General features: G+C 43.1%; 1 protein-coding gene across 11 annotated transcripts in view; it reads right to left on the bottom strand.

Moving 5' to 3' along the window:
- ABI1 (abl interactor 1) overlaps positions 1 to 11,086 on the bottom strand; it is a 75,221-nt gene extending 64,135 nt beyond the window's left edge. For 5 of the 11 annotated variants that reach the window (XM_069859489.1, XM_069859492.1, XM_069859488.1 and 2 more), the window contains exon 1: positions 10,822 to 11,086. In XM_069859489.1, the coding sequence (XP_069715590.1) occupies positions 10,822 to 10,938 (117 nt within the window). In that variant the 5' untranslated portion in view covers positions 10,939 to 11,086. The remainder of the gene's footprint in view (positions 1 to 10,821) is intronic. The other 6 variants (XM_069859493.1, XM_069859490.1, XM_069859494.1 and 3 more) reach the window with 2 other exon arrangements.
- Positions 11,087 to 12,143: the final 1,057 nt, after the last annotated feature.

Raw genomic sequence — 12,143 nt, 5'->3', positions numbered from 1 at the left:
TTATCCAACAAAGCTAAAGCCAGGAGTTTGCATCACACAAACAATAGTTCCTCCCAGAGATTTAAAAATATGGCTGAACAATCTCCAGCTGGGTCTCCAAGGATCTTGCCAACGTAAGTGCATTGATCTATAGTATCTCTACTTGCTTGTCTGATACTCTCCAGACCTTCACTGAAGCATCATCCAAGCCACCCGCCACAGTGGGAACCCTAGAGTCTATAACCATATTTTATAAAAACCCTTTATAAAAGGCCCAGCTCTGCTTCGTGGATTCACACCTACAAGCTTATGTTAACAGAACACCACTCCTCCGACACATCCACCTTCTTCTCATTGTTAAGAGATCCAAAGGCCTCCAAGGAGAGAAGTTTTATTAAGCTCTTTACACTGCTTGGAATCAGAGTAACAACAGGAACAGCTTCCTGAACAAGGAAAGGCCTGGCCAAGTGTATCAGAGAGGCCTCGTAAGAGTATTACTAGTAGACAGAATCACATCAGTCCCATTGCACATCACATCTCTCCAGATGCCTTCTGTTTCCTCTATGTCCTGCTTATCGTGGCTTCCCCACAAGGTTACAGACCACATCACAGCCAATGCCTTACTCTCAACTACGTGCCAATAAGGACATTCTAACAAAGAAGCGTACATAAACATCTTCAGTAGCTGCAGGTTTCAAACTATTCAAACCCATGCTAGTAGAAGCTGTTTGTCTGAAAAGCATCATGAAAAACAACTGCATAATTTAAGCTGCAAGGCAGTAAAATATGCAGTTAAATTATAGAAAGAGATTAATTAAAAGAAACAGACAAGGGAGAAGAGCTTTTCAGATGAAAACTGAAATGAGACTGAAAGTCAACAAGGTGGAGAGCAAGCATGTGAGCCTGTTTCAGAGGCAGCAGCTGCGATGAGAGCACTCTTGCATCAATGGCAGCAAAAGGCAAAGACCATAGCACTTGGCAGCAGGAGAAAAGTGAGACAACAGGTCTAGGAAACGGGCTGCAGAAAGCAGACAGGAGACTTCAGTAATGAGAGAGAAATCAGCAAATTCACATTAAGATCACAGGTTAGGAGAAGCACCTGGAAAGAGAGAAATGTTGTGACTGGTAACATTTAGTGACATGACAGTGACTAACATTATTAGGTATATGAATGTGAAACAACAAGCCATGGCATGGCATTTTACAGTTACTTAGATGTTACTGCAGTAGTGCAATGCAGCTACCCAGACACCTTGTCCTCTTGTCTATTTGTTTCATGCAGCCATTTTCTTATCTTAGGCTCCAGAAAACACAGAATTATTGCATGGAGACCACAGTTCCAGTATTAACTTGTAGCACACCTGCTACAATGAAATCAAATAAGAAGCTCAACTGACAATGATTGCTGCAGGACAAATACTGGTTGGCAGATTTGCTGACCCCAAAGTACAACAAGGAGATCAGAGAATTATGGTGAAGAGATGCACCTGATGAAAGATTAGCTGGGGGGGGGGGGGGGGGGGAAGCCAGCAAAAAGCCCCACACTTGCCTGATAAAGTATAGCTTACAAAAAAAACATTATCCTGTGAAACACTGGTGTCAAAGTAGCCAGAAGAGTCCACACTTCCATTTTTTGTCAAGGATATCAAAGAATTGTTATGCTTCTAGTAGTAAACAAGCAATTTTCTCCTTGAAACTATTTATATCCTGAAGACCACCCAGTAAGAACATTATGTTCAACTCTAAGGATGCCAAACCAGCATTTGTTTTAGGAAGCCTCCTCTGCTCAAGTTCTGAGAGGCCTCCCTGAATTCTTAACCAAGGCAGAAACAGTACCATGCTTTACTCCTATTTGTCTTTGAGATTACAATAAAATTAGAAAAGTTATGTAGAGTTTCTTCTGCACGAGTTCTTTTAACTGCTCATCACTACAGCATCAGAGCCTACTCACACACGGAGCAGTGCACTCGCTCTCTAACTTCTGCTATAGAACGAGTACACAGAGTTCATTATTCTGGGATCTTTGAAGAGGGAGGGAGGGAGGAAGAGGAAGGGAAGACACTGTGACAAATATATGTTATCTTAACATAAGAAATAGTAGAAAGCTGTCCCTCGCTGCAGAAGAGACAACCTTCCAAGGAGGGCCATGAAGATGATCAGAGGGCTGGTTCATCTCCCCTTATAGCACCCTTCCAGTACTTCAAAGGGGGCCTACTGGAAAGACAGGAGGAGCTGTTTGTTGGAGACTGCAGGGACAGGACGACAGGGAACATTTTTAAGCTGAAAAGGAGGAGATATAGATTAGATATCACAAAGAATTTTTTTCCTGTGAGGGTAGTGAGGCACTAGAACAGGTTGCCCAGAGAAGCTGTGGATGCCCCATCCCTGGAGGTGTTCAAGATGAGACAGGATGAGGCTTTGAGCAATCTGATCCAGTGGAGGGTGTCCCTGCCTGTGGAAGGGGACTTGGAACTGGATGATCTTCTAGGTTTCTTCCAACCCAAACCATTCTATGCTCCTAGTGTTCCAGCACAGCAGAAGATTAGGAGAGGCCCAAGTAAAGAGAATTTTGAATTTTCAGAGCTCCTTTTCAGCTTGACAAACCCAGCATTTACTAAACATATCTGAACAGAAATCTTAGACATTATTAAAAATAAACCCACCTTGTAAGCAGTCAGTCTTTTTCAGGGTAGATCTAATCTGTTCTGTCAGTTTAGCCAGAAGGCTGGCTACCAATTTCATCTCATGTTAATACAGATTGTTGAATTTTAGAAGTTATATCTGAAAACGGCGCACTAACGTTTCACGCCAAGCTGAAATTCTCCAGCACTGTTACCCCCTCCCTTCCTTTTCTGCTAAAATATCAACATCATAGTAACAAATCTACGCTCTGCTAACTGTGCATGGCTCCTGCTAACAGCATTAAAGCCTTGTATAAGTAATGACTAACGCTATTTGCACAGTCTCAAGCAAAGGTGGCATCTACACTCTTATTAATTAACCCAAGGGAAAAAAACACATTCCTTCTGACATCAAGAGGAGGAGTTTAAAGTTCTGCTTTCATTTGCTGTACAATACTTGGATTCCTCAAAAAAAACACCTATTAGAATCACTTTATCTTTAATATCACTACCTGGCCACAAGTCAACGGAACACTGGACTGCACCCCTCCAGCACAGTCAGAAAAGCATGCTGGCAGGCCAGAGGTGAAGGAGGAAAGACACCTGTAGATACCATCTTCCTCACAGAGCTCAATTCAGAAGTATAACACGACCTATTCTCCACAGCACCCTGGTTTTGACCCCCAAGGGTTCCGTGTAAGTTTTTATCTACAAAGAGTTATGTCTACAACCCACAGTAGACATCAAATCTCTGCCTGCAGCAGCTGCCTCACCAGCAAGGTCAGGAAAAGGGAGGAACCAAACCGAGGTACCATATCTACTATATCTACTATTACAAATTCCGCAACCACTTCCCTTTACTTAGGGGCAGAGGGAAGGGAGGATCACTGTGACCAAACCCACCCACTGCTGTCACCAGTGCTCAGGTTCCAGGGAAAAGAGAGGGAGCAGTGTGTCTGGGGAGGTAGTGGAAGGAATAGTGCCAGAGGAACACCACTCTGGGTAACACAAACAGGAAAGAGAGGAAGAACACTCACGTAATCATAAACAAGCCTGGACACCAAGTAACTGAGAGCTCACAAGTCATTCCCTAGCAGGTAACAAAAAACACACACCATACTCCTTTCTACTCCAAGTTACTAATCAAGGACTGAATGCAGACACAGAGAGAGCAAGATACCTTCTTATCACTCAAAGGTGTCTCGCTACACCAGAACTGACACTTCGTCCACACAGCTGCCACCCCACCGTTCTGCAAATGAGACTTCAGGCACCAGAACTGTCAAATACAGACTGCTTTCAAAAACAAGTAAGAGAGATATCTTCTAGTGCCTCTACCAAGACAGAGACCCCATCGACACGCAGACAGTACTGTGAGCATCACGTAATGCCAGTCTGCAAAGCCAAAATGTAGAACCTCATGGTTCTGATGGGAGGAGATACATAAGCTCTTAGAAGGTAATCACTGCTAATGAATTCAATGCTAGTTTCAGATGCATGTTTTCCCAAGGGATTCACCACACTGTCTCCTCTGTGGATGCCATCTCCACGTTTATGTAAATCGGGACTTCTTGCTGTGTTGTAGCGTAACAGCAGCAATTCAGAAACAGGGTGGTGGTGGGGAACCCTTGTGAACAGCACTTACGTCCAATCAGGTTTTGTTCCCAAATATGACTGCAGATCCCTATATGACCTTCCACGAGTCAGTTATAAATTCTATGCCTCCATTTATGCTTCTGTAAAAAGAAGGCAGTTCAATACACCAAACAAAGATATTGGGAAGTCGCATCAGTTCTTTTGTTTCAGAGTCTGGGGGGGAAATTGCTGTTAAACTTAGATCAGTAGCACAGATAAGAACAGACACTTTGACCTCAAGAGGTACAACGCTTCCTTCTTGTACACAGCCTGCTCCTGTACTCTCACCTTCACTACCATGTGATCCATTTTATGAGCCCACCTCAAGGCCCGTCTATTTTCTCTTTATTGTAAGAACTCCTGGAGATTCAGCAGGAGGTAAGTATTAGACAGTTGCCCTCTTCCTGATGTCTTCTTAGACATTCTTCTGATGTTTAGTCTGGAGAAGAGGAGGCTGAGGGGAGACCTCATTGCTCTCTACAACTACCTGAAAGGAGGTTGTAGAGAGGAGGGTGCTGGCCTCTTCTCCCAAGTGACAGGGGACAGGACAAGAGGGAATGGCCTCAGGCTCCGCCAGGGGAGATTTAGGCTGGACATTAGGAAAAAATTCTTCACAGAAAAGGTCATTGGGCACTGGCACAGGCTGCCCAGGGAGGTGGTTGAGTCACCTTCCCTGGAGGTGTTTAAGACACGGGTGGACGAGGTGCTAAGGGGCATGGTTTAGTGCTTGATAGGAATGGTTGGACGCGATGATCCAGTGGGTCTCTTCCAATCTGGTTATTCTATGATTCCAATAATTCCACAGGGCTGGATACAGTGAACAGAGACACCATGAACCATGCTTAACATACAATGACAACAGACAACCTGCAATCTTCTTCCTTCCAACATACATGCAAATGGAAGGAAGCAGAGTGCTTCCTTAATGGAAGCAGCAGTATGCACCTGTAACAGCTTATCCCAATCCACTTTACTTCACTCGATTAAGGTAGCACAGTGTCGACACAATCAATTGCTGAAACACGAATGGAAAATGGAGCAGGAAGAGCAGCTGACATCTTGCTTCCTTCTTTAACCAGACATACTAAAATTAATAGAAACATTTCGAATTTGGAAAAGCCGATCTCGTACTATCTACCTCCTCTGCACACAAAATGGATGCACAACACTCTAGGATGCATCTCCTGTATATGCAGAGAGATCACTTGCTGAAGTGAAGTTCCACTATAGTCTTATTGCTGCTCTTGAGTAGCATTTTCCAAAACACAGACAACACACGGGCACAGAAAACCTATACAAGGCAAAGAAGAGCTACAAGTCTAACTTACTAACCTACACCCAAATTATTGTTTAAAAAAACGCACAACAAATGCGCACATAGAACAGCTGGTGCCTTTTATACTAATAGCAAATGTTTGCTTAAACTACCTAAAAAAATAATAATGTTTAAAAGTCTAAGCTAACATCTTTTCTTAAAGAATGACTTAAACCTACAAAGCACAGTGAATAGTACATCTGTATTTTATCTCATTGCTCTCAAGCTCTCTAATTTTGAATTAAATCTTGATGTCACAAAGAATGAACCAGCTCAACTTGCGTGTTTGTTTTTTAAAATGTTCCAAATTTAGCAATGAAAACAGGAAAAAAAAAATCATCATATTTACTTTGAACACAAACTAATTAACCCATGAACATAAAAGCATGCAAGTTCTCAGAGCACATAAAAGATTTGTATTAGTGATAATTTAAGTTTATCCTTTTAAAGCGGGTCATTTCCTGAATTAGACATTGTGAGTGAACTTCTTTGTCCTGAACTGAGCTAAGCCACTCGCCACACACCAAGCAATGAAACAATGTCAGATCAGTTATCGATACTTAACAAGAAACAAAAAAAAGTTCCTTTCTTTCCAACACAGACTATCTACTCCATAGGAAGCGCAGCACATGCAACCCATCAAACAGAAAGGATTCCTATATTCATACTGGAAGATAACATAAGGATTTGTGAAGCTTCTTGAATATAACACTTCTGCTCAACCCCACACATTTATTTTTCTACACACTAGAAAGAGACTTAATTTTCTGCAACAGGACTCAAACTGAAATCTGTCTCTGCTCTTCTCTGTTTTACCCAAAATAGCTTGTTAACTCACCGTTCAGTTTCCACATACCACTTGGAAACTACAGAAGGAAATAACATGACAACATACACACACACATTTAGGCAACACGCAGCACTTCCTTAAAAGGTCTTTTACTTGATTTTTCTAAAGCTGCTAAATTTACTCACTAGAGATCATTAAGATCAGAATTTACACATGTAGTACATATTCCAAGCTATTAATTTAGACATTCTCATAGTCATGTTAAAATCATATTTGAGCTTAAAAAATTATAAATGGATCTTCCCAAGTAATCTAGAAAATAGACGGATGAAAACTACGTATCTGCCTATACATAAATAAGACTATAGGAAACATCCAATTCAGACAGTAGGAGAGTTTTGTAAGCAGTGTTTTATAGCACAGAGAGGCCTCTCTCTGCTACACCAGTCAACTGAAGTTGTTCAAAAGGAAGTCATCAGTGCAGTAGTACTTGAGACACTGGTTTCTGGTGCGGTTTTAATGTTTCATAAGCTAGTTATTGTAAAGAAGTTTGTTAAAAATTGAAAATAATACAATTAAGCAAGGAAATCAACTGCAGCATCTCTCAAAGTCAATACACTCAGCTGAAGAATCACAGTTAGAATGGTAAGTGGTTTAACTCCTTACGTTATTTCTGAACTAGTACTGATAAAGTTCATGCTGCTTAGGATGATGATGCAGTATCTCAGAAATTCTTGACCAGTAAATTTATGCTACAGATTCAGGTAACCTTTCATGGTTACACATACACTGGAAAGGGCTATGCCAGATTTTATTTGCAGGCAAAGGTTTTAAGGAAGGCATTAGGTACTGAATTCTACGGCATCTATGAAGAAGTTTTGTTTTCTCTTTTTTTTTTTTTCCTGTTATAAGACAGTTTCACCATTCCTCCCCTTGCTTAATCTTACTTTACATTATTATAAAGGTATGCCAATTCAAAACCAAACTTCTCCACCATAAAACAGCAACATCATACTAGCATTCAAGAGTGACAGGAAAAAATCTTTTAGAAAATATTAAGAAAAACGTAATTTCTTTATATTCAGGAAAACTTACATCAAGAGACAAAAACATGCTTCCAGTTAAAAAGTCAAAAGCAGGTTTTGAACTTAAAACTGTTCAGAATTTAAGTCTTTGATCTAAAAGAAAAGAGGAAACTATTTTTCTACTTGCTTCTCACTGAAGCTTCCAGTCACAAGCATACCAGATTTTAAATCCTGTCACACACACAGTAATGTACTTACAATGCCTTTTTCATTCTAGTCAAAGCCAAAAATCCCCACCAATAACATCATAACTTCCTTCAATTACCACTTCTACATTTGGTTTCCTTTCCCTTTTTTCTGCCTCTCTCTCTCTCCCACTCCCCCACCCCAAGACTTCGACCACCCTGCACTTTCCTTTTAGCACTGCAGATCATCCTTAGAAACTTATTTGTTCTGCTTCTCCCAAATTCTTTTCCCTTCGTATCAGATAAACTTTCTAGATAACCAGAACACACATGGTCTGGAGGGCAAACTGCATTACTGCCTGGCATTCCAATTTAGTCACAACATACATAAGCAAGAAACTGCTTCCCACTTTTCTAAGAACAGCAATTTGCAACTAGAGTCCAAAATGCTGTCACGTTTCCTAAATGCTTCAGTAAAAGGATGCTTACTGTCAATTGATCTACATCCACTACCAGGGAGCCAAGGTGAACCCAGGGGAGTGTTCCCACACAATTCCTCCCTCTTTTTTTTTTTTTTTTTTTGACAAATCCCTAAAGACATTGAAGACAAATTCTCTTCAAAAAACAACAACTATTATTATTAAGGGAAAGAGACAGAACAAGATTCATATGCTTTCATATCTGAAAATACAGATACAGTTTGAATACAGCAATATTCAGGGCAGGTGATTACTTTAATTGAACACAGAATACAGAACATAAGATTGAGAACATCAAGAATTCTGAATAAATATCCGAATGCTACTACAATCACTATAAATTGTTACCACCAGCATGATGCCACAACGCAGTGGGCGACAGCACACAGTAGGTTCTCCTACTCAGGAGCACATAGTCTTCCCCACAGCAAGAGAGAAAATTCAAATTCAAAGCTATCCAAACTTAAGGAGGACAGACTGAATCAGTTACATGCTATGGGATGTTACTGTTTTAACACTTCATGGCCAGGTTCTCTGTTCTGTCCTCCATTTTTATAAAATGCTCAATTATATTAAACACTTTGTATTATGTGTTGGTTAAGCCTCTCCCTCTCCTTTCCTCCCTTTCCATCCCACAATACACGCATACGCCCAAATCTCATAACCCAGTGCCCTGTGTCATACTGTCTAATCCTGCAGTGGCCCCACCACAGGCACTGTAAGTATAATCTGTTCAGTACTCCAACTGGAGAGCAGATGGCTTTGTATAAAATGTTGATTAAAAAAAAAAATCACCTCCATCACACATGAAAAAAAAGGCAATTTTATCAATAAATTTGGCATTTTTACAGAGCAAATATACAATACAAGTAGGGTATAGATTTTTCAAAGCTACTGTGCCAGTTCTCATTAGAAATGTTAGAACTCCAGCTTTCACAAGAGATAAACACAGCTGTACACAGATAAAACAGACTGTACCAATCCCATATCCAGCTGACCTTGATGCTTGAGGTGAAAATGATCTACCAAATTAAAAAGGAAAACAAACTGAAAAAAGAGCATCCCAAACGACTGGATGGGAACTAGCTCAAGTGTCAGGTTTTTTTGGTTTGTTTGCTTGAAGACAGAAAAAGACAAGTACAAGGTCTCTGAGGAAAATGATATAACTGAAGACACTCTGTAACTTTCTGACATAGCAAAAAAGTCAGGAGCAAGAGACAGGTCAAAACTTGTGCCGAAATTACCATGCTCATGTATTTGTCATATTTCCCATGAGTAAAACCAAATGAACCTCACCTCTCAGAAGCATTTACATCAGCAGCTTTCTTTGGGTGGAGCAAGCAAGTCAGAAGAGTAAATAGACATTAACTCGTACTACCTCACATATCATTAAAAAAAAAAAACCAACTTAAAAATATGGCTTGCAAGAGCAGTTTTAACCCAAGCAGCTCATTTTGAAAAGGTGTATTTTGCTTCATATTGTTAAAGCTGTGTTTTGGACTTTACTGCTCCATTACAAAGCACAACAAAACAGCTTCCCAACAGTGACAGGTGCCAGAGAATTTAATAACCTGTGTTAAAATCTCATCACAGATAGTCTAGTATTAGATTCAACAAGTTCACTGTAGATGCTGTCTAATAAGTAAAGTAGAGTTTATTTGCTTTTTTAAAATTTTTTTTACTGAAATAAAGAAAAATGGACTCGGAGGATCTGGGGATGATTCTGCATCCACATCAGCACAACTGCATACGCAGACTAGAAGAGTCATACTCTGCAAGTACTGAAAAAATAATTATAGGAAATCATAGAATCAGAATAGTTTGGGTTGGAAAGGACCTTAAAGATCATCCAGTTCCAACCCCCCCTGCCATGGGCAGAGACACCTCCCACTAGCTCAGGCTACCAAAGGCCCCATCCAACCTGGCCTTGAACACCTCCAGGGATGGGGCAGCCACAGCTCCCCCGGGCAACCTGTGCCAGTGCCTCACCACTCTCATGGTGAAGGAATTCTTCTTTATGCCTAGTCTAAATCTGTCCCTCTCCAGTTTACACCCATTGCCCTTAGTCCTATCACTACAAGCCTTTGTAAATAGTCCCTCCCCAGCTTTCTAGGAGCCCCCTTGAGATACTGGAAGGTCGCTATAAGACCTCCTTGGAGCCTTCTCTTCTCCAGGCTGAGCAACCCCAACTCTCCCAGCCTGTCCTCGTGTAGGAGGCGTTCCAGCCCTCGGATCCCCCTTGTAGCCCTCCTTTGGACCCGCTCCAACCGCTCCATCTCCTTCTTGAGGATTCCAGGAAACCCGGTGAGCAGGGCGGCCCGGGGGGCGCGGGCTGAGGCCGAGGCCGCGGGTCCCCCCGCCCGCCCTGACGTCACCGCCCCCCCCGCCCCACGTGAGCCCGCGGGGAGCCGGGCGGAACCCGCGGCCGAGCCCCCCCCAGCCGGCCCCGGGAGGGCTCCGGGATGTGACTCATGATAAATAAAGACGGGGAGGAGGGAAAAAAAAAATGGGAATTTTGGAGAAGGAAGAAAAAAAAAAAAAAAAAAAAAAAGAAGACACACCCTCCGAGCCGGGCTGACATAATCACCCCTCCCTTCCCCGCCGGAGGTGGTGGGGGGCGGGGGGGGCAGGGAAGCCCGGTGGTTCGGCTGGGAAAGTTGAAGGGAAAAGGCGAACCCGGGGGAAGGGCGAGGAGAGCCGGGGCAAGCGGCGGGGAGCCGGGGCAGAGCCGGGGGCGGCGGGGGCGCCGCGCTCCCCACGGCGGCTCCGGCCGCTGCCTCCCCGCCCCTCACCTGGATGTAGTTGTTTTCGCAGTAGTCGGCGACCCGAGTGAGGTTCTGGTAGCTCTCGAGCAGAGCCCGCTTGCCAGAAGGGATTTCCTCCTCTAGCAACATCTGCAACTCTGCCATTTTCCACCGCTCCGCATCGCTTCCTCTTGCATTAAAGAGACAGCGCCGGGCTCGCAACCCGCCTGGTATTGTGGGATTCCTCCTCGCCTCGCTTTCGTGAGCTCTCGCTTTCCCCACCCATCCTTCCCCCTGCGAGGGGAGGGAAGAAATTTAAAAAAAAAAAAGGAAAAAAAAAAAAAAAAAAAGCGGAAAAACCCCACCCCCGCGGCGCAAAGCGAGCCGGGAGCTGTAGGCAGCGCGGCGGCGGCGAGGGGAGGGGAGGCGTTTGAACCCTTTTCTCGCCCTCCTCACAACAAAAACCCGGCCCGCTTTCCAGGAGGAGCCAAAAGGGTCTGGGAGGGAAGTGCTTCCCTGGTTACCTGTCCCCTGGCAGGATAGGAATGTTTAAAATGACAAAAAAAAATATTTAAAATCAAAGGAGCATCGCAGTTAGGGGCAGTGAGCCCTTTCCCAGGAGGTTATCCCGAGGAGGAGGGAGAAATAGCGAATCTAAGCTGCAGAAATCTTTGTGAAGGCCTGCCCAGGGCTAATAATTGTGGGAGGTGTCCCTGCGGATGGCAGGGGGCTTGGAACTGCATGATCTTTAAGGTCCCTTCCAACCCAAACCAATCTATGAATCTATAAATAATTCACAATTAGCATTTTAATAGAATCATAAAACCATTACGGTTGGAAAAGACCTCTTAAGACCAAGTCCAACACCACTGTGCCTACTAAACCATGACCCGAAGTGCCACATCTACGCACGTTTCAAACACCTCCAGGGAAGGAGACTCCGACGCTTCCCTGGGCAGCCCCTTCCAGTGCTTCACCACTCTAAGGAAATATTTCTTTTTTCTGATATCCAATCTATATCTCCCCTGGTGCAACTTGAGGCCAATTCCTCTTGTCCTTTCACTAGTTACCGTGAGGATTTTTTTCTGGTTTTGTTTAGAAGAATATGAATATTTGGCTGAGGTAAATGCACAATTCCTGCCACTCTTTTACCCCATTTGTTAGTGACCGTTCAGGGCCTCCTTTGCTTGCTGCAAAGATGTGAAAGATAAAGGACTGGTGATTATTTAGTACAATCTTCCCTGCATGTGTTTCTTGTAAGCAAAATCCTGTTTCTGTGATCATACCAGAAGAAAAGCCAGTAATGGCAGGTGGCTTCCTTGCTGGGATGTCCAAGCCTGCCTTTGCAATGAGTAACAGGCCCAGGAGAA

This window comes from Phaenicophaeus curvirostris, chromosome 6 (genome assembly GCF_032191515.1).
Source record: "Phaenicophaeus curvirostris isolate KB17595 chromosome 6, BPBGC_Pcur_1.0, whole genome shotgun sequence".
Lineage (NCBI taxonomy): Eukaryota > Metazoa > Chordata > Aves > Cuculiformes > Cuculidae > Phaenicophaeus > Phaenicophaeus curvirostris.
This window is presented reverse-complemented; position numbering and strand designations above follow the sequence as displayed.